The sequence below is a fragment of the Dermacentor variabilis genome, chromosome 8, assembly GCF_050947875.1.
Source record: "Dermacentor variabilis isolate Ectoservices chromosome 8, ASM5094787v1, whole genome shotgun sequence".
Classification (NCBI taxonomy): domain Eukaryota; kingdom Metazoa; phylum Arthropoda; class Arachnida; order Ixodida; family Ixodidae; genus Dermacentor; species Dermacentor variabilis.
The window spans coordinates 90,681,606-90,705,761 of NC_134575.1; the positions used below are offsets into that span (position 1 = coordinate 90,681,606).

A 24,156-nucleotide genomic window follows, 5' to 3' on the forward strand; every position below is an offset into this window, starting at 1 on the left:
CGGAGAAAGCATTCTAATGCTCACACTTTATATTCGGTTTCCTGTGTTTGTGGCTACCTAAAATCGAGCCCTTCGGTTGCCGTTATTGTTGGCACTCGCCTGTGCAACGTGTTCATATTGTGTTAAGGACGTCATTGCTGCCACGGCGAAGGAAAACTCACACTACTTTACTTCAGTGAGACTGCTACAAAGCGAAACGCGGAGTGTGTTCTTGAAAATCGCGTTGTTTACCACTCACCTAAAAGCAGGCCGTCCACATTGAAAATCACGTGAGACACTGGCTTAAAGGACGTTACCGAGACCTTCCGACTCGTGGCCAATCTTTGAGCTTGCTTGATTCCCGAATGGCTTGGACCTGTGTTGGGCACGATTCATTGAAGGGCGCAGACAACGTTCTTAATAAAGATGCTGAATGGGTGATTTACGAACATGGCTTGCAAAAAAATGGAAGCCGTTAGTACTCTATTCGTCCGCTAAGTCCTGAAGCAGCACCATAGAGTACCCTTCTTGGTATACTTGCATCAAGATTATCATCATCGGCCTATCTTTGTGTCCAATGCAGGACTAAAGCCTCTCCGAGCGATCTCCAATTTCCCCCGCCTTCTTATACCTGATTACAAGTTGTGCCAGCTAATTTTTCACGTTCTTCCATTGCGCTTCCCATTCCTTGGCGCCCATTCTATAAGTCTGAGGGACTAGCGCTTATCTTCACAACGCACTGCAATGACTTACTCAACTTAACCTTTTTTCTATATCAACTATAATACATGCTATTCCGTTTTGCTCTCTGAAACACATTGATCTTTTTGTGTATCCTAACCATACGCCTAACCTTCCAGGCTCCCTAGCTCCTTCTTAAGCTTCTTTGTTGACCACCTAACGTCTGCCCCTTATGCCGGTACCAGAAGAATGCAATGACTGTACCTTTTTCCTTTCAGTGATAGCGGTAAGCTACTGGACACAATTGCCTAATGCCTGCCGTATGCGCTCCAACCCATTATTATTTTTCTGTGAAATTGCTTTTAATGATCACGATTTGCTGTGAGTAATGGACTTAGATAAATGTGCTCCCGCGCAGATTTTCGAGGCTGAGTGACAATCACGAACTCTTATTCCCGTGGCAAACTGTCAAACAGTATTCTTTTCTCTTCTGCATATTCTTCGTCAACCCTAATCTTACATTTTCACGTTAAATGTCCTGTATAATTTATTGCAATTCATGACCGGTATTCCAGAACAGGACAACGTCATCTGCTAACCCATGGTTGTTGAGACATCTGCGGCTGACACAAACTCCTAACCCTTCCCAATCTAGTAGCTTGACTATTTCTTCTTTGCATACTTTGAATAACATTGGATAGACTGTGTCTCCTTCCGTGACATCTTTCTTCGTAGGTGTTCTTTCACTTCCGTTGTGGAGGCTTAAACTACCGAGCCTATGTGTATACGCCAAGATATTACAGCATACTTCCTGTACTACTTTATTACGCAATGCGCGCGGCATGGCTACTACCTTCGATTTGTTGCACTCCGCAGATTTCTTAGTTACCTGAATGATCAAAGGGATGTGATCCATTGAGGATTGAGGTCGTTAAGGCATTCTGTTCTCTAGGTTGATTGAAGTCAATTGTTATCTTGATTCTATTGGAAATTGCCTTGGTGAATATTTCATACAATACTTCAAGAAGACTCCCCATCTCCTTAATGTGCCTATAGATCTTTAAACTTCGGACGTCTTCGTTCGAATGAATTATTCCAATGTTGGTATTCTTCATCTTCTCTGGTACACTTGACATCGTGAGGTATTGGAAATAAATGGGCGCAAGCAATTCAAAATTATGTCGCATGTCAACCCAGACAAATAAAAAACAATATATCCACCATCTTTCATTAAATTGCCTGTTATTCCTTCATCCCCAACCCAATTCGCGAGACATGTCTTGCAAAGGCCTTTCATGTCATCTCTTGTTACACGAGGGCCCTCTCTATCTTATTTGTCACTACTTCTAATCAAGGTTGGGTGGCTGGTCTGTGTGCTGTACATTTAGTATAGAAGTCATCTGCTAGCTTTACTATACCATCAAAACTGCTGAAGACATTGTCCTGTTCCTCTTTCACTGGATTCTTTTTGCTATTTCCCATGCCAAGTTTCGTGCTGTGCCCACTTTTTTACTGCATCCGAATTTTTTGTCGATGTTATAATCTTTGATAGGAACTACTTTCTTCTTGTTTATCATTTTTCATAGTTATGCATGCTTTATCTAATCTTTTGAGTTAGACACTTTTACACTTTGTGGTTTCCCTATTGTAAATTACAGAGGTTCCTTTCATTCTGCTTGGTGCCGTACCTCCCACTTCAACTGCTCCTTCTGACATCTGTCAGGTTAAGCGTTCATTCATCAGCTTTATCTTATACATTTATCTTCCTATTTATTTGCGAGCAACATGCCAATTTCATCAGCTTTAACCTCGACTACGCCTAGGTTGGCCTGTTTTCTACTGAATCACTTTGCTCTTTCTAACTTCAAATTGAGAGCCATCTCGAACGAAACTAATCAGTAATCACTAACAATTACCCTTACCTAACGCTTCTACTTACTGCACTCCTATATCTGCATTCAGGTGGCACAAAGTATGAATATATATCAGTTCTTGTTTCCCCGTTAGTGCTTTTCTAGGTCCACTTCATTCTATTGCGCCTCCGGAAAAAAAACGTTCGATAGCAGTATTGAACGCTGTGAGAGTAGGTACTCCGTACTATCGAAGAAAAACGATGAACAAGGGGCCAGAAAGAAACACGACACTGCGCTTGAGCAGTGTTTGTATCTCGTGCCATGTTTATCGAGGGGTTCGTCAAAACGTATTCATCGTTAGAAGCCCATTTATATTGTACGTGTTGTACAGAAAACGATAGTGCTCACCAAGTTTGTGATAGAGAAAAGAGCGAAAAATGCGCTGCACCGTGGGCATCAAAGATCAACACTTCAATCAGCAGCATTGAGAAGTACCACGTGATATCCTTACAAAACCTGCTGCAACCGTCCTTGGCTGTCAATCCAAAGTGAAAAGATGGAATGCGTAATATAAGATTTCGGGGTGTCAATGTGAAATAGGCTTGCATGTCTCTTTGTATTTCTGGATTACTACCCTTGACGTGGATTGGCTCAAGTAATTCACAGTGCAGGCCGTACTGACCTGCACTGGGGCCGTCCTCAAATGGCGGGAGTCCGAAGAGCTCGGGCTTGAAGTCCATCAACGTGTTGATGCAAGTGGTTGCCCGACGCTTGCTGTCTTCATCCATGCGAGAGTCAGGTACCATGACGACCTGCATGCCGGCAGCGAGGGCAGCCGTGACACCCATGGTGGAGTCCTCGAACACGAGTACCTGCACGCACAAGTTGGGTTCCAAAATAACACGTGTCAGGTTCTTCTAGATCATTAAAACACTACGTGTTTGTGCAGTACGGACGCTCAAGAATACGGCACTTTGGTAGTCCAAAAGTAGCAGACACACTATAAATGGAATATTCGAAATCGTACAAAATACAACACCGCGCCGTTTAATGAAACGCGGATTTTTGTAAGGAAAGAATATTTGCTCTAGAGTGGTCTTATTCCTACTTACAGCACAAAAGCACCGCAAGCATGAGAAAAACCAAGTGCACACAAATGAAGGGCGACACGATCCGTTGACACGTTCGGTTCGCGCTGCAGGTAGAGTTTAATTGTACAGGCTCGCCCCACTAGCTGTGGGAATACTTGTACAGGTATATAAACTATGCAACATTCTACATAAACAAATATGAACAATTGTGAATGAAGGAGAATCGGAACATGGCTACAATGAAACATAGATGAAATTTGAGGTCACCGTAAATACACGATAGTAGGAGGAACTTCGAAAGCAGCAGTAGTACTAGCGCTAGCGTTCACAAAAGCCATTCTGTGCCTGAATCTAGAGAGCTTTCTTGGCTTTAAAGTTAAGCAAATGTTGGTGGATCGATTGGCATTGGCGTCATGGCAAAGCCACAAATAAGATAGGGCAGGGTAAGGTGTCCGCTTCTTATGTAGCAAGGAAAGCGCAGACTGAAATTATTTTTTTTTAGAATTGAGAGAGATAGAAAATTCCGTTCAAGAAACGGGTGGCAGGAGTGCGCAGAAGCCTGTTCGTTAAGTATGTTGACACGAATTTAGGCCAAGATGCACACGATAATTGCAATACGAGTAGCGAACGTGTTGTTAAGAAAAAAAGTTTATTTGCCACTTACCGAACAAGACGGTAAGCACCATACAAAAGGTGAAAAAAAAAAAGACCGCGGAGTTTTACAAAGATGACACGCAAAAATATTGGTTAAAACTTTTAGATTTTGTATGCTAGCAGAAGGACGGCCTACCACTTTTGAATTGTGAGCTGGTGGCCTGTGGAAATAAAAATATTGAACAAAACATTTAAAATAAGGTAAAGCATGTGTCTATGCAAGAAAATAGGAGTCCACACAGCACAACGTTAAGATGCGACAAGGTATTATCCTGGCCAGTAGCAAGTGGGATTTTTGCCTTTCACCTTTGCCTTTGTATATGAGGTTCATATTGCTTTCACGCCAAACAACTGGTATTTTCTACGTTCTAATTACTTGCTCTGTGGCATTAGTTAGCAGGGCCTTGCTCTTTGGACCGAGGTTCTCGACTAGCTTTACTGGTATTTTATCGTGTCCTGCTGTGCTGCCGCTGAGGACATTTCCACTGCTTTTCCGCAGTAAATGTTTTACGTGCTAAACTATGTTCTCTCGGCCTTTTCTGTTGTTGCTAGATCTGGCTCAGCTTGAACTACGCTTTCTTTCGTGCCCAAGTTATCCTTAATAAGAGCTATGATGTACCACAGCGCATCATCTTGATAGAAGATATTACGGTCTTTGAACCTTATAGCCCTTTGTGCATTTTAGTTGGAGCAGCGAGTGCTCTTATATGGTTCCAGAATCTCATTGGGTACCTCTGCTTCTGATGAGAATGGCATCCGCGCAATGTTCACTACGCATCTATTTCTTTCTCGCAGGAGCTCACTCTCCACGTCTTTCCTTCTGGTATGTGTTCCATCTAAGGAACACTTCTTCGTCTAATCCCAACTGTTTGGCTTCTCGACGATCCGCAGACGCCATCTTATGCTCTTCTATAGCTTGTTTTATTTTATCATTTTGCCAATTACGTGGTTTCCTCTTTCCAATCGTACGATTTGTGGCCGCGTCTGTCTTATCTCCTGCTGCATAACGTCTACGTGCATGGAGGATGCTATGAGCGTCCCCTTTGAAACGGAGTGGTGTGTTTCGCCACGAAGCTCTTGAGCTTATTTTGCCTAATGTCCTGCCTATCCTTTGAAAAAGAAGCACACACACACACACACACATACATACACATACACAGACAACACGCTCACAGAGACAGAATTTCCGCTTAACACTTTCTTAGCCCCTACTAGAAACTTTGTTTTTGTACACCTTCGTTGTTTATGGCTTTCCTACTTTTCTTCCAACAATCTTCCAATCGCTTCTTACTAATCTCTATTGCGGACATGTTTACTTTCCCCTTGATATCCCTGAACGGAGAAGCTCCAACGAGGCCAGGGGAGGCTAAACCGACAGCTGGGTAAAAAAATAAAACATGTTTCAGTGTTTACTTAGCTTTACCGCAGCAAGCACATTGTTTTTCTTCTTTGGTGTACCTCACTTGATAGCTACGCTTTCTAAGGCATCCTAATCTCGCGTCGGATACTAAGTAACTTCCGTTTGAGTTATGAATAATTGTTTCATTCCTGATTTCGTCTTTTCCCTTTAGGTATACCAAAATCAAGAAAGGGGCTGACAGATGGAGTAGCACACTGTGGTATAAAGTTAGTAAACAGGGATAATGTGCCTCAGAAAGCCTGGCCAACGATTCGATAAGAGGACCTATCTTCGTCAAAGGCGGCCTCGTCATCCACGGCATGTTAGTTTTAAAGGATTATGGCGGTTACGTCACGTGCGGGCGTTGTCGCTGGCGGCCGCACGTGACTTCACTGTTCAGCAAGTTCTTTTTTTTTTCTTTTGCCGCCATCCATGAGATTGTATACGCCTCTCTGACTTTGCGTTTGACGTTCCTTGTTCCCGTGTTGTTTCCTACACCGGTCGCATGCTTGTTGTTAAGCTTTCTAAATTCATTCTTCCAATGAGAGTAAATGAGCTTCCTGCACTAAGACCTGAACACTGATACAACCCGTTCAATTTTCCTTATTTGTCAATCCTTCTTCAAAATCAATCTTGCTCTGCGCTTCCGTCCCTCCAAAGGTAGTGCAGCCCAAATCACCCTCCACAGCTTCATTTGTAGTCTTCCCGTGAGCGCACGGTGCGAGATGTCCACTGAACTATTCTTGCCATCGAGTACTGATTGTACTCCTGACTGTAGGCAAACAGCCTTATTTCCAAACCAAAGTCCCGGAACCATTACACCTTTCCACATAACCCGGAGCCTATTGTATCCCCATAGCGCTCTGTGTTTCATTATGACCGCGTTTCTCTTCCCCTTCTCGGTTAATGTTTCTCTTGAAGGCTTAACAGCACACACCGACGGCGACAGAGGGAAGAACAATCCATGTGTTTCCATATGTATATTGCCTTCACTTCTCCATGCACCAAGGTACTTGTAATATTTTGCCCGAGGTAATTCCTGGCTCTCTATCGACACGGGCTGATCACTGTTTTAATGTCATAAAGTGCGCTTTTTAACGCTAAATTCTTGTCCTATGTCCTTGCCTTCGTGTCCGCAGATATTAGCCAGATGTTGCATATCACTTTCTTGTTATCTAGCAACACAATGTCGCCCGCATAAAACAAACTTGTAAGCTGCAGCTCTACTTTTATGACCGCCTGTTTGCACATCGACTTAAACCGATATTCATAACTTCTAGCGCCTTTTCCATCCTTACGATGTACAGTGCATCATAAACAACAGCGCGGATAGAGGCCGCACCTGTCTCAGTTACTTGGCCATATCAGCTTTCTCCTCGCTCCTCATTTCTTGTCAATCCAAGAAAATTATATTTTCTTGGTAAATGTACCTCAGCGCTGTATACAGTCGATGCTTATTCCTTCCCCTAAAAGTATGTCCTACAAAATGTTGCGTGCATGTTGTTATGCGCCTCAGTAATGTCTAAAAAAGCCGCATGTAACGGTCTTCTTTCTTCTCTAGGTATTGGAAGAGTCTCAATAAGAACAATATAAGTTATGCACAGTAGTGATACAGTGCCACCTGTCGGTGAGAAAGCTAAGTGCCTTGGCACAAAGTGTTATTATTCAACATATCTTATGTCTTTGTACGCGCTTTTGTGAAACCTGTATTGTGTTTTACTGCCTAACCTTTGAAAGTTTATTTTTTTAATTATTTATGTAATATTTGGTTATTTATATATTTATTTATTCAGAAACACCTCTAAAGACCCCGAGAGCAGGGCATTACATGGGAAGAAGGGCATAAGAAGGGCACTCAGAAGCACAATGATCCATTTAGTAGCATTAAATTACGTACAGTAACTTAAGGAAAACACACAAATGAAACAAAATTGCAAGGTATCCGGAATACTTTATAACTAACAACCAAGAATCTAATTACACTCGCGAGACAGATTTGCGTACTAGACAATAGAAAGCACTAGTTACTGAATGACTGACTAAGAACTATTGAATAGAAAAGCACTGAGTGTCATAAATTGAGGCATAAAACTTCGAAAAAAAAAAACATGCCTTATTACAGGATAAATGGCACGTGCAGTGGAGTTATTGCACACATGTACACAACTATACAGGCGTTGATATGACCAATTTAAACTTAAAGATCAATCACAAACATTTACAAGTTTTCGGTCAAAGTATGTATAAGTTCTCAAATTAGTGTGATGTCAGGCTGAGCGGCGATAGGTGGCGGCATAATATTCCATTCAATGACAGTGCGCGGAATAAATCACATGACCATATGAAAGACACTTTGTACCTCAGCCGTTTGCTTTAATAGGTTTGGGCTCGGCGTGTAAACGTGGAAGAAAGATAGTTCAGCACAATGCGTTGGCGGGCTAGTTGGTGCGAATCCATGAATACTTTGTTAAGCGCAAAAAGACAGACACAAAGACAGTCTGTCTTTTTGCGCTTAACAAAGTGTAAACGTGGCTTTGGGTTTCTGGATGCAATCGTCATGTCGAGTTGGATGGTCATAAAGCTTGCGAAGGAGTGAAAAGGGAGAAACTGTGCGCCCTCACGAAAGCTGAGACAATTCAAAGCGTGCTTTAATAGCATTGACGCCAGTGGAACAAGAGTAGTCAGAGTAAATGAATTGTACAGCATGTTTTTTTTCAAGTATTCTATGTTAGTAACAATCTTGGCATGCTCCAGGTCCCAGATGAGAGATGCATACTCTCCTTTTAGGTGGATCCATAAAATGAAAGCAAGTTTACGAATGTGGGCCGGAAAAGGCTCGAGGAGGTGCTTGAGCTGTTTTAATCAGCGGTTGGCAGATGCAAGTATATGATCCACGTGTTAGTGATATAAGTTGCACTGGAAAACGAGTTCAAGCTAGTTATATCGAGTTCAAGGTAGTTATATGTGTTAGTTAGCTCAATTGAATAGTTGGTAATGTTTCAGTACTTTTCACCTCGAAATGTGCTTAGCGGAAGACAATGTTTTGGCATATGAAAAAATTAAAAGCATTGATTATTCAGTAGGTCAAGGTCTTTTTGTAACGCTATGCAGTGAGCGTCATGGCAATTGTAAGGGTAAACCACTCTGTCATCAGCGAACAATCTAATAAGGGAAAAATACGAGAAGATAAGTCTTTTATAGAAAATGGGGGACAAATAATAAGGGACTGATAACCTGCCCTGAAAGACACCTTAAGTTATGTGGACGACAAAACAATCACGGTTAGGAATGAATGTGAATAGTGCCTGAGAAAGAACGAAGTACTTTACCATGCAATTACATCATAAGTATTACCTTTCATTAATTTTAAAATAAATTTATGGTGTGGAACATGGTCGAAAGCTTTCGAAGTCTCGAAAAAGTTTAACTGGCTTGTAAGCCGGCGTCTAAGAAGGTAACACTTTCATGTGCTGATACTTACAAATGACTCCGTGATGATTTATTGCATGAGAGTGCATTATATGCTACATATTTTACAAATAGCGCCAGTTAAGGATATCGGCCTATAGGTTTGTAATGATCAACGATGTCCAGGCTATCATGACTACACCTTTCTATTTCGCGACTTTTGCATCACATCGCATTTACTGTAACATATGTTCTCTAACAAAATGAATAAAAAAAGCTTTTTAAATATACGAGGAAGTTCATGTTCATGGAGCCTATTTGTGGAGGAGAGTTAAGGGTAAGTATACCTCTCTGTAAGCATCGCATGTAAAGCTACAAAATTAGATGTCTCATAGCCGTTCCGACCAAGCACGTTTAATATAAGCAAATCCTCATTATCACAAAAAATGATCCACATACTGAAAAACTAGTTATCGAAATGCAAGAAGAAAGAGCGTTCCTTGCGCTCTCGGCAATGATATGGCGAATATTCCCACGCATGGAATTCTGGCAACATCAAGAAAACAGCTATGCACAAACCGTCCGCAAGCCTTTTTTAATTATTGTTGGCATCGTTATATGAATAGCCGAGAAATGCATGCGAACAATATCACTGGATTATACGAAATAGTCCGACATCCGATCAGTCGATCACTCTATCAACACTTGACCTCAGTGCGATAGAACAATAGCGTTAGCATGGTGACACACGAGTGACCCTACTGTGAATTCATGAGGTCTGGAAATGTCGTGAGTGGTTTGGTGCCACACCTAACATTGTTCACATATCATAAATCAAGTCGCTCTTGCATCCCTTGCAGTATCAGTCCCACGGATCGCTGCAGAATGGCTTAGTGAATAATCGCGTTGTATAGGTCTTTCTGTGATAACTCGTCGCGGTAGTTTTGTGGTTATGGCGTTGGGCGACAAAGTTCCAGTTCACCGGTTCGAGTGCGGCTGTGGCTGCCGCATTTCGGGGGGATCAAAAAGAGTAAACACTTGTGTACACAGAAATAGAGGCTTTGTAAAAGAGGCCAAGAGGTCAAAATTGGACTCGAGTCTGGATGTGAGGCGTGCATTATCATAATGTCGTTTTAGCATGTAAAAGGCCAGATTTCTATTCGGTTCCGCTTTTCTCTACCACACTTCGCGAGAGAGCTGAGGTATTGAGCTCGAACGTAATGCTCGGAAAAATTACAAAATTTCTTAGTGACAAGGCGGCACGATGACACGACGACTTGTTTCCGAAGTCGGAAACGTACGCCCAACGGTTACCACGCTGCTAAATATTGCAAATATTGATTGCGTTATCGGAAAGTTATCTGCAATTGCCGGTACGGTTTGCTCTTGTCGAAGGAAGAAGTAATTTTACAAATTCTTCCCTGAATATTGCCGCAGTGTCTAAGAAAAAGAAACTGACAAATGAGATATATTCCTAAGGACTTCGGAGAGACGCTGTGTTGCAGAATTGAAAACGGACTACACAAACTATGGCTTGAGAGCCACCGCTGAAGTGCTTATATATTTCCTAAAACAGTCATTTCTGTGCTTCAAGCTGCTTCCGAAATCTCAATGTTTCTATAGCTATCCACAGTAGGAAGTTAACGTGCACTTCGAGGAAAACTTTCGCCACAAGAAACTTCTTGCCACAGCACGCGTCAAACTCGATATCGTTGTGCCTCGGGGCGTTCCGTTGTCTGTAGGATGAGACTCATCCAACCCGACGTTTTCTTGCACGAACCGCTATGTTACGATCAGTCAGTCCACTGGTCAAGTATGTCTATGCCTTCGGAGATTCATAAAGTAAGGCGAAGTATGTTACTCCCGCACAGGCCTGGCGAAGATACCTTGCAATTGTATCATGATAGGATACAAGATTCTCGGGCAAAAACTATTTCAGACTGAGATACATGATACTAAGGCAAATATTGTATCCGATACGATACCTTCCATTTGTATCTTAAGATACTTCGATACATTCGCAGATCTCTTTTTATAGATCCATATAATGTAGCAGCAAACGCGTAAGCAGAAAAATTATTGCTTGGAAATTTGTAGCACCGACCAACACTGTTTCATTCAAATGAAATCTGTGTTAGTATGTCGAAATTCCTGCCTTTCTTTCTGAAAAGCATAATATTTTCATGCCGAAACAATTTACTAGGGTTGCTTTAGCTGCTTAAGATGAAAGCTATTTATACGCTGCCCTGTCAGCGGCTTTTGCTCGTCGCTTTTTTGATTGATGGGAGTCAGTACTCTGCTTGCTGACCAACTACCGGGTTGCCATCTAACTACAAGAACGTCAAGAAGGAAGCTCTGCATGATATCGCAGATACCACTTGTGGAGTGTTACTTTTGGGAGTTCTTCCGCGTGCTCTTGCTGGAGGACTCTCGGGGAAAGATAAATGAATGTCGGCGCCTTTGGTTGTAATCGCGTGGCTCAGTGGCAGCAGTATCAGGTTGAGAAGTCTAGTGAAGCCAACCTTTATAGCTTCGCACGGACATGTTGTGATAGCCCCCCCCCCCCAGTAAAATACACAATACATCCTTTCATGCATCCGAAATACAGGCACTAACACCCGTCTTGCCCGACGTATCATGACTGGGACACATAATACCCAAAGAGTATCAAAGATAGTATCTAAGATACATGTATCTTCGATACTGCCCGTCACTGCTCCCGGAAGATTTCTGTTTCTTATATTCACATGTCTTTGCTACCTTTTGCGACGCTGGCTTTTTGTCGAATTTGGAAGCGGTGACGAGGAATATGTCTGGATGCGGCTTGCCCCGCGTAACTTCCGGGTCCCCGCCCGAGCAGACCACGTGGTGGAAGAGCGCCAGAAAGTCGCGGTGCCGCATCATTTTCAGGTCGAATGAGGCCGGCTTGGAGCTGGTCGCGATGGCCATGGGGATGCCGTGCGCGTAGAGGTGGCGCACAAGTCTGTCAGCACCTAAAAATAATCGGTAAGAGATCGCTACGTTGATAACAAGACAAATTTTCTCTTGTTAGCCTGGCAACGAGCTTTCAACAAGAACGAGAAAATTACAGGACAGCACGCCTCACCTCTTTTTTGCATAATGAATCCTTACCAACTAGCTCAGCTTTCTGTCGTTCTAAGCACTTTATTGTTCACCTAAGTACAGGGACACCCGAAGGCATCCATACCCCTTCAAGAATTAAAACACCATTGCAAGGTTGCCAAACTGCAATATGCCACTCATATTTCAAGGAAATGCTATAGGTTCATAACTTACACACGCTTGCTTTACGCGCAGCACGAACAGCAGTGCTACGACACGCAAAAGTAAACTGCTTCACACATTAACCTTTAGATTCTTGGAGACCAACTGTACCAGAGAACTCACTCAGTGTTTTGCATGCGGAAACGCGTGATTGAATGAGGTCAAGGAGCTTGAAAATGGGGACTACTAAACCAGAGGGGACTTGAATGTAGCACGTGGTTGTGTTGTGCATAAGGGATAGTTCTTCCATATGAGTCGCAGTACCTGGTGCCGGATGGAACGGCGTGTCACTGCACACCCTAACTCCTGCACTTCAAACAGCCGCCATGAAGTGCCACGATCACGCACATGTCACCAGGCCCACCGACGGATGGGGAGCTCCCCCTTCTACCGATTCTTCTCTTCCAGTCCCAAGCCATAAGTGGCGCCAGACTCTTTTCTTTCTTACTATTGGTTCCTCAATGGCTTTAAGCTTTCCCTCTTGGAAACTCTGCCTCACGTCAGGTGACAAAACTACGTCAAGCTTTGCTAGAGGCTTTGTCGTGCAACCGATCTGGCGATGTTAATTAATGGCAAAAGCAAAACCGGATGTTCGTTTTAGTGAATCTTATATCAGCTTTGTTACACGAAATGTACTAATTTTCCACTGATACATATCGCTTAGTGCGTGGTCATATCGGTTCTGTCGTTTAAAAATTGCAACGGTTTCCTGCGCATGAAAGCGAGTTGCATCTTCTTTATACGGTTGCCCTGCAGTCGCAGAGTGTTTGCCGTTTAAGAGTGCAATTTATTCCTATCATCCATGTTTCACTCCTGACGAACCCCTTTGATGATGAGGCAAGTTTGATTTCACTCAGAAATATGTAGAAACGTGGAGGTAAATGAAATATCAAGATTTTATTCGAATCCTTGTACGATTACCCCACTAAGGACATTGTGTCAGCATGTTGCACTTACCGTCGTGGTCTCCACACAACTCGGGAACTACTTAATGGAAAACAAAACCAGTGCTTATATTTGCTCTATTCTCATAATGCCTTAGTCAGCAGTGAAATTTTACGACTTCATAATATTTTAAAGTTCCGCTTAATATGATCTCACAAACTGTAATACTTTCAGGAATAAACGCTACCACCGCTTGAACAACATTGCTGAAAGTACATGTTCTGTAAACACACGCAGAAGAAAATGTGAATAACTTAACTATTTATTTATTTATTTATTTATTTATTTATTTATTTATTTATTTATTTATTTATTTCATCAAAGGTCTCTTGTTGATACAATACATGAGGGAGTGGGTGGTTAATGACAAACAAAGATACAAAATGATACAATGGGATATTTTCGATGAGCCGCTAGAATAAAAATGGATCGATTATAGCGGCAACTTCAGTGGGCAGGCAATTCCAGTCTCGTGTTGCGTGCAGAAAGAATGATTGCTGAAAAGTCACGGTATGGGCTTGTGGGGGATATACTGCGTTAGAGTGACTGGTGCTGGGAAATGAGATATGCTCTTCTTATGTACGGGTTGTCAAAAGGCAAACAAGGAAAAAATTTATTAAAAAGGTTAAGACGTGCTATTCTACGGCGTGAAGCTAAAGATAGTAAGCTTATTTGGGCTTGTAGGGCTGAGATTTTTGAATTGTACGAATAATTTGACAGGATAACTCGTGTCGTGCGGTTCGGAACCGACTAGAGGGAGTCAAAAATAGCATGCGCATACTCCAGGTATTTCTGACATGCGCATGTCAGAAAAGCAAATTGTTTAATATAGAGAGTAGCTAGGAAAAGGTCACAGGCGTCCATAACCTGAAGTACGATTAGCAAGATTTAATTATGTGGTTAACATGACAGAAGCAAGTCACGCGAGATGTACACACCAAGATATTTGAATGAATAAGTTGTTGCAATCTGCATGTTATTTGTGCTATTAGGCATATCGTAATAACGACGACGATGAATAGACATCACGGTTTTATATACATATAATGACATGAGCCAAGTCTTACACCAGTTTTGTATGCGCAATAGGTCATTTTGTAAATGCAAAATGGTCGATGGGGTTTGTAATTGCTCGGCAAACCACATAATCATCTGTGAATAGTCGTATATAAGAAATATTACAAGGTACGTCATTGGTGTACATTAAGCGGGGGACCAAGTACGGTACCTTGACTTACGCCTGAAACACGAGTGTTAAGAATGAGGAGTAAAGACGGGGAATGCTTGAGATGGAAATTCAAGAAGATGAGCAACACGTGAACAAGGTGAATGCAGGAGCCAACGTTTCGACAAGTGGACTTGTCTTCTTCAAGGCCTTGAAATCCTTGATGTCCCTTGAAGAAGACAAGTACTTTGAGGAAATAAATCTAAAGCTCAAGAATGAAGAATGTGAGTTAGCGTGCACGAACTGCTGACGGTTAGTTAAAACCCTCGAACCCAGCTTAGAAGACACGGATAAATGTTAAGACGGGATAACTTTATTAAGAGGCCATGGGGGACCTTAACGAACGCTTTTTGGAAATATAGAAATGAAATCTCACTTCGTGCGACACTGACTTGCTCACACCTGTGAACGCTTTGCGACACTCTATTAGATAATGATTGGTTCCCAATTCTCTATCTATCGAAAAGATTTACCTTGCCCATCTTATAGGTACTTTCAGCTTGTCCGCAAGAGTACTAGCCTTAGTGGAATGCAGGGTTACCATAGAAGCGTACTATAGAAACATCGCTGGCAGTGACATGTTGTGACGCATAGTTGAAGTAAACAGAACACAATGTTAATACTGCACTGACCTGTGATAGTCTACCTAAGTACAGGTGTACAGCGATTGAAACGACATTGTCTTTACTGTGCAGTCCTTTTATTCATTTCCGACGACAAGAGTACTCAGGCAAAGCAAGAATACCTCATATGCGTTGCAGCTGCACGGAGCGTCACTAGATATTGCTACCAGCTATGCCATGCCAGAGTTACTGTATATGGCTCCCGCGGGGAGCCAGAGTTGGGCACAGGTCGGCCATGTTGTAATCTAACATTTGTGCAGTGAAGCCACCTCTCGCTCGTGCATGGGCTATTTCCTTTAATATACATGTATTATACCATCAAGACCGCAAAAGTATTATAGAGGGGATTCATCTCACAAGGTGGTTGCAGATGGTTGCATGCATCGCATGCATAATGTGGAGACACGCGATCGTTCCCCACCTGAGGCAAGTTGTTTTTTCCTCCACTTTCATTGCCATTAATTTATAATTTCTGTAACTCAATCAGTAAGTACAGGTAATTTCCCCTATGTTATCCTTGGTGTCTCTGTTTGTTGGCTTCTCATGATACGATTAATAATAGTGGGACCCCTCGGTTAACCCCCTTTCGTCTCATTCTTACATAACGAGAGTCTCGAATCCGGCAACAATTATGCCTTCAGGTAGCATGTCTGGGTTTATTGACCAGTCGCCTTCCTCCAGAAAGATAACGTACTCGTGACGCCTGCGGCAGTAATGATGTTCCACATCCGCCGCCAAGGTTTGTGAGTGGTGGCGCTGGCTAACATTCCCATGGTTAGTTCTAGTCATCATTATCATCATAATAAGCCTGTTTTATGTCCACTGCAGGACGAAGGCCTCTCACAGTGATCTCCAATTACCCCAGTCCTCTGCCAACCGATCGCAACTAGCACCCGCGAATTTCCTAATATAATCGCTGCACCTAGTCGTCTGCCGTCCTTGACTGCGTTTCCCTTCTCTTTGTACCCATTATGTAACCCTAATGGTCCAACGGTTATCCAACCGGCGCATCACATGACTAGCTCAGATCCATTTTCTCTTTATGTCAATCAGAATATAGTCTAGGCCCGTTTGCTCTCTGATCCAAACCGCTCTCTTTCTGCCTCATAACGTTATACCTAGCAATCTTCGTTCCATCGCTCTTTGCGCGGTCCTTAACTGGTTTTAAGCTTCTTTGTCAGCCTTCAAGTCTCTGCCCCATATGTCAGCACTGGTAAAATGCACTGACTGTACACCTTCAGTTTCAATGATAACGGTAAGCTTCCTGTCAGGAGCTGAAAATATCTGCGCTATGCGACTCAACAAATTTTATTCTTCTATGAATTGCCTTTTCATGATCCGGGTTGCCTGTGAATAATTGGCCTAGGCAAAAGTACTCTTTCACAGACTCTAGAGTCTGACTGGTGGTCCAGAACTCTTGTTATTTTCCCCGGCTAGTCATTATTATCTTTGTCTTCTCCATATCAATCTTCAACCCCACTCTTACATTCTTTCTGTTAAGGTCCTCAATCATTTATTGTAATCATCTGCATTGTTGCTGAACAGAACACTGTCATCGGCAAACCGAAGGTTGCAGAGATATTCACCGTCGATCCTTACTCCTAAGCCTTCCCATTTCAACAGCTTGAATACTTCTTCCAAGCACGCAGTGGCATTGGAGAGATTGTGTTTCCCTGTCTGATCCCTTCCTTGATAGGTAACTTTCTGCTTTTCTTGTGTAGAATTAAGGTAGCTGCGGAACCAGTGTAGATATATTCCAAGGTATTTATGTAAGCGTTCTCTACTTCTTGATTACGTAATACCTCTATGACTGATGGTATCTCTACTGAATCAAATGCATTTTCGTAGTCTATGAAAGCCATATAGAGAGGCTTATTGTACTCTGCGGATTTCTCGATAACCTGATTAATGACATGAATGTGATCCATCGTAGGGCACCCCTTTCTTAAACCAGCCTGTTCCCTTGGTACACTAAAGTCCAGTGTTGCCCTTATTTCGTTGGAGATTATTTTAGTATACATTTTATATAATACTGGGTGTAAGCTAATGGGCCTATAATTTTTCAATTCTTTAACGTCTCCTTTTTTGTGGATTAGTATAATGTTTGCACTCTTCCACTTTTCTGGGACCTTTGCAGTCAATAGACACTTCGTATGAAGAGCCGCCAGTTTTCCAAGCATTATCTCTTCTCCATCTTTGATTAAATCGAGTGTTATTCTAACCTCTCCTGCCGCTATTCCTCGTTTCATGTCTTGCAAGGCGCTCCTGACCTCATCGCTAGTTATAGAGGAGTTTCTGTATCTTATTCATTACCGTTTCGAATCGAGGTATCCTGACTCCTCTGGGTGTTGTACAGGTCAGCATAAAATTCTTCCGCTTCTTTCACTATATCTTCAAGATTGCTGATGATATTACCCTGCTTATGGTTCAGCATATTTGAGATCTAGCAGCAACACATAAATACCCAAGACAGTTGATGGTAAAACGGCGCCGTGGTAGCTCAACTAGTTAGAGCATCGCACGCGTAATGCAAAAACGTGGGATCGTTCCTCAACTTCGGCAAGTTGTTTTTTCACCCACTTTCATTGCCACTATTTATAATTTTTTTAATTCAATGACTAAGTACAAGGAAATTCCCCTATGTTGTCCTTGGTGTCTTTGTTTGTTGGCTTCTCCTGAGTAGCCTCACACTAGTTACCCATCTTAAACTTAGATCCAAGTGCACAGTTTAGATATCCGCAAAGGAATACGCAAACTAACAATTGAAGCATTGTAGAGAAAAGACGTTTCGGTTTTTTATTTTAAATTCTTACTGTTTGATGTACTGTTTAAAATTCTGGTAAAAAATGGTGTGCAAATGATCACTTTCCGCAGAAAGACGTTTCACTTGAGTTACTTTCTGCATTGAACGATAATAAAGATTACTTGACCTCCTGGACATTATGAGCGTTTACGATCTAAAGTTGCTCGATGTCAACAACGGTGAACTAGACGCATTAGTCGGTGCTTGGAGATTTGCTGAATAATTTATATATTCAGAATTTATATATTCAAGTTACCAAGCACCATCAGAATATTTTACGCTAAAGAAACACTTGCCAGCTCTTCATATCGGCTAAGTTTGTGTGAGGCTTTGAAGTATTCTATACGGCACTACAGCGCTCATATCTTGACTTATGTTCTTTGAAATTTCCCCCTTGGAATTTTGAGACTGACAGCCCATGAGCAAATGTCATGAAACAAAACACCGACAGCGCATACCTTTTAAGTGAAATCTTGTCAGAAATAAATATTAAAAGCGTGAAACAATACCAAAAGATCGCCCCGCGCGAGATGATGCGTTTCCCCGAAAAAGCTCGCCTTCGTACAAGGCGTTTTGCTCAAACGCCTCGGTGCTCGCTCTGCATGTTCGGGGCGTCTCTATTTTGCTTGCGTATCAATGGCGCGTCCCTCTAGCGCACCAGTCGCTGCACCGTCGAGGTCAATGTAGCGAACGCGTTCGCGCACTTTCTGTTTGCGCTTCGACGTTAGTATGTTCGGTACGCATGTACTGCACGTGGCGCATCTTTGCATGTCTGGCACTAGCGCTTTCACTGTGGCGCAACAGGCGTCGCACCGTCGAGATCAATGCAGCGTCCGCGACCGCGTTCGCGCCCGGGTTCAACTTTGCGATGCTCGCTGTACGCGTTCGCGGCGGCCGTACGCTTGCGAATAACCTGCTTTGACGAAGTGAAACATTCCTAATTTTTGACAACCATGCGTGTGATCACTTTGCTGAGTAGCGTGCGTCTATTTATTCTTCATTTGTGTTTGAGTGTTTCATTGAAAGCACTCTACTTGAACCTGGAGATAATACCTGGTATCTTGCAATAAATATATTTGGATAAGAAACGTGTGCGCCAGTTTAAGAGGAGGAAAGAAGGCTGCTTTGCTTCTGTGGGCCGCTTCTCGTCCCATTTTATCGTTTCCTGACACTCCACCTTCACATTGCTAATTCAAGGCACAAGACAAACCTGTAGCTATACACACGAATTAATTTGACGAAAATAGAGAGTTACAACTTGAATATATGGTAAGGCGAATTTAGAGAATCGGTTAGTAATTATACAACTCACGGCGATTGCGCACGATTCATATTCACACTCCACAAAGTAATTCGATGCAGCGTGTACGCGCCGCGCAAGCCTCAACTTCCCATTTATTAAACTGTGGGCATTCTGAGGCGCAGACTCACTGATGCTAACAAGAGGAGGGCGAAGTTTGCTATTTGCCGAGCTGATAAAATTACGGCAGAACCAATTTACGATGATTGATTAGGTTTTGCTTATGGCCTGATCCCACCTGCACCACTGGTGTTCCGTAAACAGCAGTGGCTCGCGCACTTGTCGTACCTCCATAATAGTGACAACTTTGCGAGTACAACGTCGCTGCGTAAGTGCGCGCATCCGCACTCACCGGGCATGAGCTGCGCGTCGGGGAAGGTCTCTTCGTATATCTGGTCCACAGCTGCCATGTATTCGTCGGGCGTCAGGGGCAGTCCGAGGCTCTCGACAATCGTGCGCGCCGCATCGGCATCAGGCGTACCCATCACCCGCTTCTTCAGCTCCCAGGTAAATTTTTTGCCGTACCGCGAGGCCACGGTCTCTGCAGCCCCCGTGTACAACTTCTCCGTGTCTTCAGGTGCCGAGAGCGGTGCGCGCAAATACAAAAAGAAAACAGCAACGTAATCTTGGATTAAAGTGGTCATCCCTCACAAGCCTTATGACTGCCGAATTTTGACTCACGGACATGTTAAAGCAACGCCAAAGAAATCACCGAGCTCATCGAGAGGAAGGTCACGCATGCACTTTACACATCGCGCAGAAGTCTGCAGTTAACTTCAAGTCAATGCGCAGTAATTTTCAATGAAGTGCGCAACAACACAACCACGTGCTGCTGTTAAATCACACTTGCAGCTGGCGTGGTACTCCAAATGAACTATGCCAGTTGCATACTGTATTGCGACTCTCCTAGTACCACTTGTAACTTGGCGATTTAGGTTGTTTGTTAACGTCTGCAGTTCAATCGACATCAGGGAAATCGCTTTTTTTATTAACGACTTGTGATCAATATCAATCGTTGTTTCTTTAGAATGGCGCAGGTTACTAATACTTAGACACCAAGTCACACATGAAATTCTGCCCTGCCTGCAATCTTCCCAAATGTGCTCCTTACTTTTACTATGCAGCGGAATCTTGGATTGTGTCATATCTTTAACGCTAAGAATTCGAAGGTTCAAGAAACAAAAATAGGGTAGAAAGTGCGGCCTTAAATATGCGTACGAAGTGATAATTACAAACTCTACCGAATGACAAGACTGGCAATGAAAAATGTTTCCGCAGTTTTGCACATACTGTAGCGTAGACAGGACGTTCTGACGCAGTTATCGTTTCTTGTAGTGGAATGTGTCGTTGTGTCGTCACAACACGACAACATGGACAGTTCTTTTTTTTTTTTTGCAGTGACAGTTTTCTCTGGCAAGTCGGATGTCTTCTTTATCCGACAGCTAAAGTCCTGCTGTGGCCGCCATGAATAATGGCATCTTCAAAAGATGCAAGTAAAGACTGCGGCATCAGCTTCTACAGCGTTTTGTACGTACTGCCTAGTTGGTTTTATGTTTACGTCACCTCGCTAATCCTGACTTACCTAAAAGGAGGCCGTCCAAATCGAAAATTACATGGGACACTGGCTTGAACGTAGATGCCGTGGACGTTGTCGTCTTCAGCCCAAAGGTGCTTGCCGAACGGCTCAGCTCTACATTTGGGAATAAAATGACACAAGCTAAAATATGCGCGTGCGCATTACATAAGTTGTGCTGACTGAATTGGCTAACATTGTGCAAACGGTCTGGAATAGCACTGTGTGCGAATATAGCAAAAGTATTGGCTAAAGTTGGTGCTTATTGAAGTTGACAAGGAAATTTATTCACCCGTAGGCACACTTACAACTGTGGTATGAATGTAAAGTACAATATAAGGTACAGCACATGTAATATATCATACTTGATGTAAACAAAACAGATTAGTAAATGAAATAATAAATGGTGTCTGCTTGACACTGGCTTTGCCACACAGAACAGCAACAACAAAACATCATTACAGCGTCCACGCAAAACCATTATTGTCAGCCTCGAATTTATGAAAGACACTTGGGGCATATACCAGTACAAACTCTCAACTCAGGCAAACAGAACTGTGCATTATTCTGGCTGTACAAAGATTTTGCCTCGGGAGACTGTTAGGTAACGCGTAGACCAGCGGCGAAGAAACTCGGCTTCACCGAGTTTGAGCAACTGCTCTTCAAGATGACCCCGTACCATCACCCGTAGTTTCCGCATTCTGGGGCACATTGCTCTATTTGACTGCCGAGATCATTCTGCAGTGTTGTGGAAGCACCACAGAACTAAGCTAGCGCTGTAGTAGACGGGACTCACAAACCGATCTCGGTGCTGTGGTGGCCGCACGATGGATATTCCAAACATTCCCGCAACTAGCTTCCAGAAGGTGCGGGCTAGGACACGCTCCTTTGCTACATGCGCGTTGGTCTCTGTTTATGCGCAATGAATGCATTTATCATTCGCTACCTTATGCCAGCGTTCAAGCCTGTCTCTTGTAGGCAGAATGCCCCACTGATATTGCCAATGAAAGTCATTCACTTGAGAGGGCAAATCAGGTGAAAGCACGGCTGTCTATGTTTGAGTAGTAGCTGTCCGTGGAGGTACAGCTGTCTCACACATTTCACAAAGCCTGGAAACTGGTGCCACACGCCACTTTGTAATTCTTAGTTGTACAAGCTGGCTTTGCAAACGCGCAGCCGCCGCATACTGCGGCGCATATGCAATGCAAATAGCACAAGGAAGCATAACGGTAGTAATGTTTGGCCCTAAGGCATTAGTTTCGGGCTTTCACTTAGTATTGAGTTGTTTTGAACATTGCAAATACGTCATGCTTGATGTGCACCTCGTGAAAATATTGAAACATGTTCGCTGTTACGAAAGTTGTCGCAATACAGATATGTTTGCGTCCGCGTACTGTTCCCAGTGTTTTATTACTTTTGGCACACAATTAAGATGTTTCTTGCGCATGTTGTTGCTCTATATTGCTCCATAAATTAGCTGACGTTTATTTCGTGTATAAGTGTACAATTTTAGCATGCCATTAGCATCTCAAATGCTTACTTGCACTTAGCCATTGCTGTACATTGTACTATACATTTGAAGAATCGAATGACCATGGACATTGCTATCATGAATTTTCGCAGTGACCAACGCTGTTGTAACGCACAAAATTGTGCATATGTGTGTGACCTGCTGTCAAAGGTGTCGTTCGTGGGGGCTGACACCTTTCTCAGGCTTTATGCCTTTAGTCTCAGTCTACCCTCGTTTGAATGAACGAGAAATAAAATTCAATTCAATTAATAAAGTATGGCTTTTTGTTGCGATAGTCGCACTGTATTGCGTAGATTGTATCAACATCTACGTAACGTCGCTGAAAATAACGACACTTAAATTGGGGCTTCTGAGCGATTCATTTGCAGAATGAAAGAGGCACATTCGCGTGAAACTTCAGTGGCGCCTCTGTGTACTAGATGCCTGGAAGACCAGTCGTACTTAGTGACAAACTATAATTGCTTTATGCGGTGTTCATTTAATACGCATATACCTGTAGCTGTGACCACCGTGCACACTCTGGGAGGTACGCCTCAAAAAAAAGATCCATAGCCTGCCGAGTTAAGCGAAGAGTATACGAGCAGATTGTTGAACTGCAGTGCGTGAGTACCTTGGAGCGATTTTACGCTAACTGCCTACTTGGATCGCATTGCGACGTTAAAAAAAGTTAAGAAATGCGGTGGCAAATCCCAGTCTACGTGCTGTAAGAAAGGACTGCTTGAATGAGAGAAATGTGCTTGCGTATTACTGTATGTCCCGTAATGTAAGATGAAGTGATAATGGGTGTAATCGCTAGATGTCGCAGGGCACGGAAGGTGATGGAATGACTTGATGTAGGTCATCTCAGTTTTAAAGAAAATGCTTTAAAAGAAGCCTTCTTCCTGCCTCCTGCAAATTTCGCTGTCCTCGCTACTGCATCGCAGGATGGAGCGGTCCGGGAGATTGCGTAAACTGGTATAAGCACTAAGCACACATGAACGTTTTCGATGCCTCAGGAAGCGTGGTGTATAACGCAATAGCTTGCTTGCAGAAAAGCCGCGTCGATGTATGGGCAGCGAAGAATGACTTCCAAGACCAGCGCACGCATGGTGAGTGAGCAGTGTAATTAGATGGCGACTTTTACAACTGCAAAAGAAGTACGTTAAAATGTTTTTGTTGCGATTATGTGGACACTCTAAGCTTATTTCTACAGTCGGCGTCGTCGTGATGTTCCGTATAAAGTGCAAGGGCGATAAATTCGGCGCCGCGCGCCGTATGCTGTATGTGCGAGTGGAAGCTTGCGAGGGTGAGCCGGAGATCGCGGGCGGCTCAATCTCGCGCACGAAAGGGAGGAAGCGAGTCATCTTCCGTCCCGCGCAAGACCCCGGAGGAAGGGTATGGAGAGGGGGAGGGGGGGGAGGGCGCGTTCTGCTTCGGGCGGCCCGTGCGCCCACACCCGCCTGCCCAGGCCGCTGTGCTTTGAAAGTAATCTGGGATGTGTACTGAGTCCGCCGCGCACAGCGTTTTGGCGTATAGTTCTCGATGATGCGAGCGGCAGCGCAAAGGTCAGTTCGCTCGTTGCTGCTGCCGCGCTTACTCACCCCGGGGTTCTGACAGCGAGTTTCCGTGGTCATCGAGTGAGATGTGTTCATGTTTGCTTCTGCACGCAGAACACCACGATTGTTAATTTAGTTAGTATGCCTATGTTTACATATCTATACGGCCGATAAAGCTGCTATGCTTACTTAGAGTAGATGTCCACTAATTTGCTATCGCCATGAATGCTTCGCTTTTGGGTGGAACTACTACTTTTCTTTAGGACAAACC

At 43.3% G+C, this 24,156-nt stretch overlaps 1 protein-coding gene across 1 annotated transcript in view; it reads right to left on the bottom strand.

Annotated features, from left to right (window-relative positions):
- The window catches only part of LOC142591168 (uncharacterized), a 51,750-nt gene that overhangs the window by 13,221 nt on the left and 14,373 nt on the right, over positions 1–24,156 (bottom strand). The window contains exons 5-9 of the mRNA XM_075703533.1: positions 20,829–20,936; positions 19,599–19,817; positions 11,826–12,058; positions 3,196–3,385; positions 239–355 (exon numbers count right to left, since the gene is read on the bottom strand). Of these exons, the coding sequence (XP_075559648.1) occupies positions 239–355; positions 3,196–3,385; positions 11,826–12,058; positions 19,599–19,817; positions 20,829–20,936 (867 nt within the window). The remainder of the gene's footprint in view (positions 1–238; positions 356–3,195; positions 3,386–11,825; positions 12,059–19,598; positions 19,818–20,828; positions 20,937–24,156) is intronic.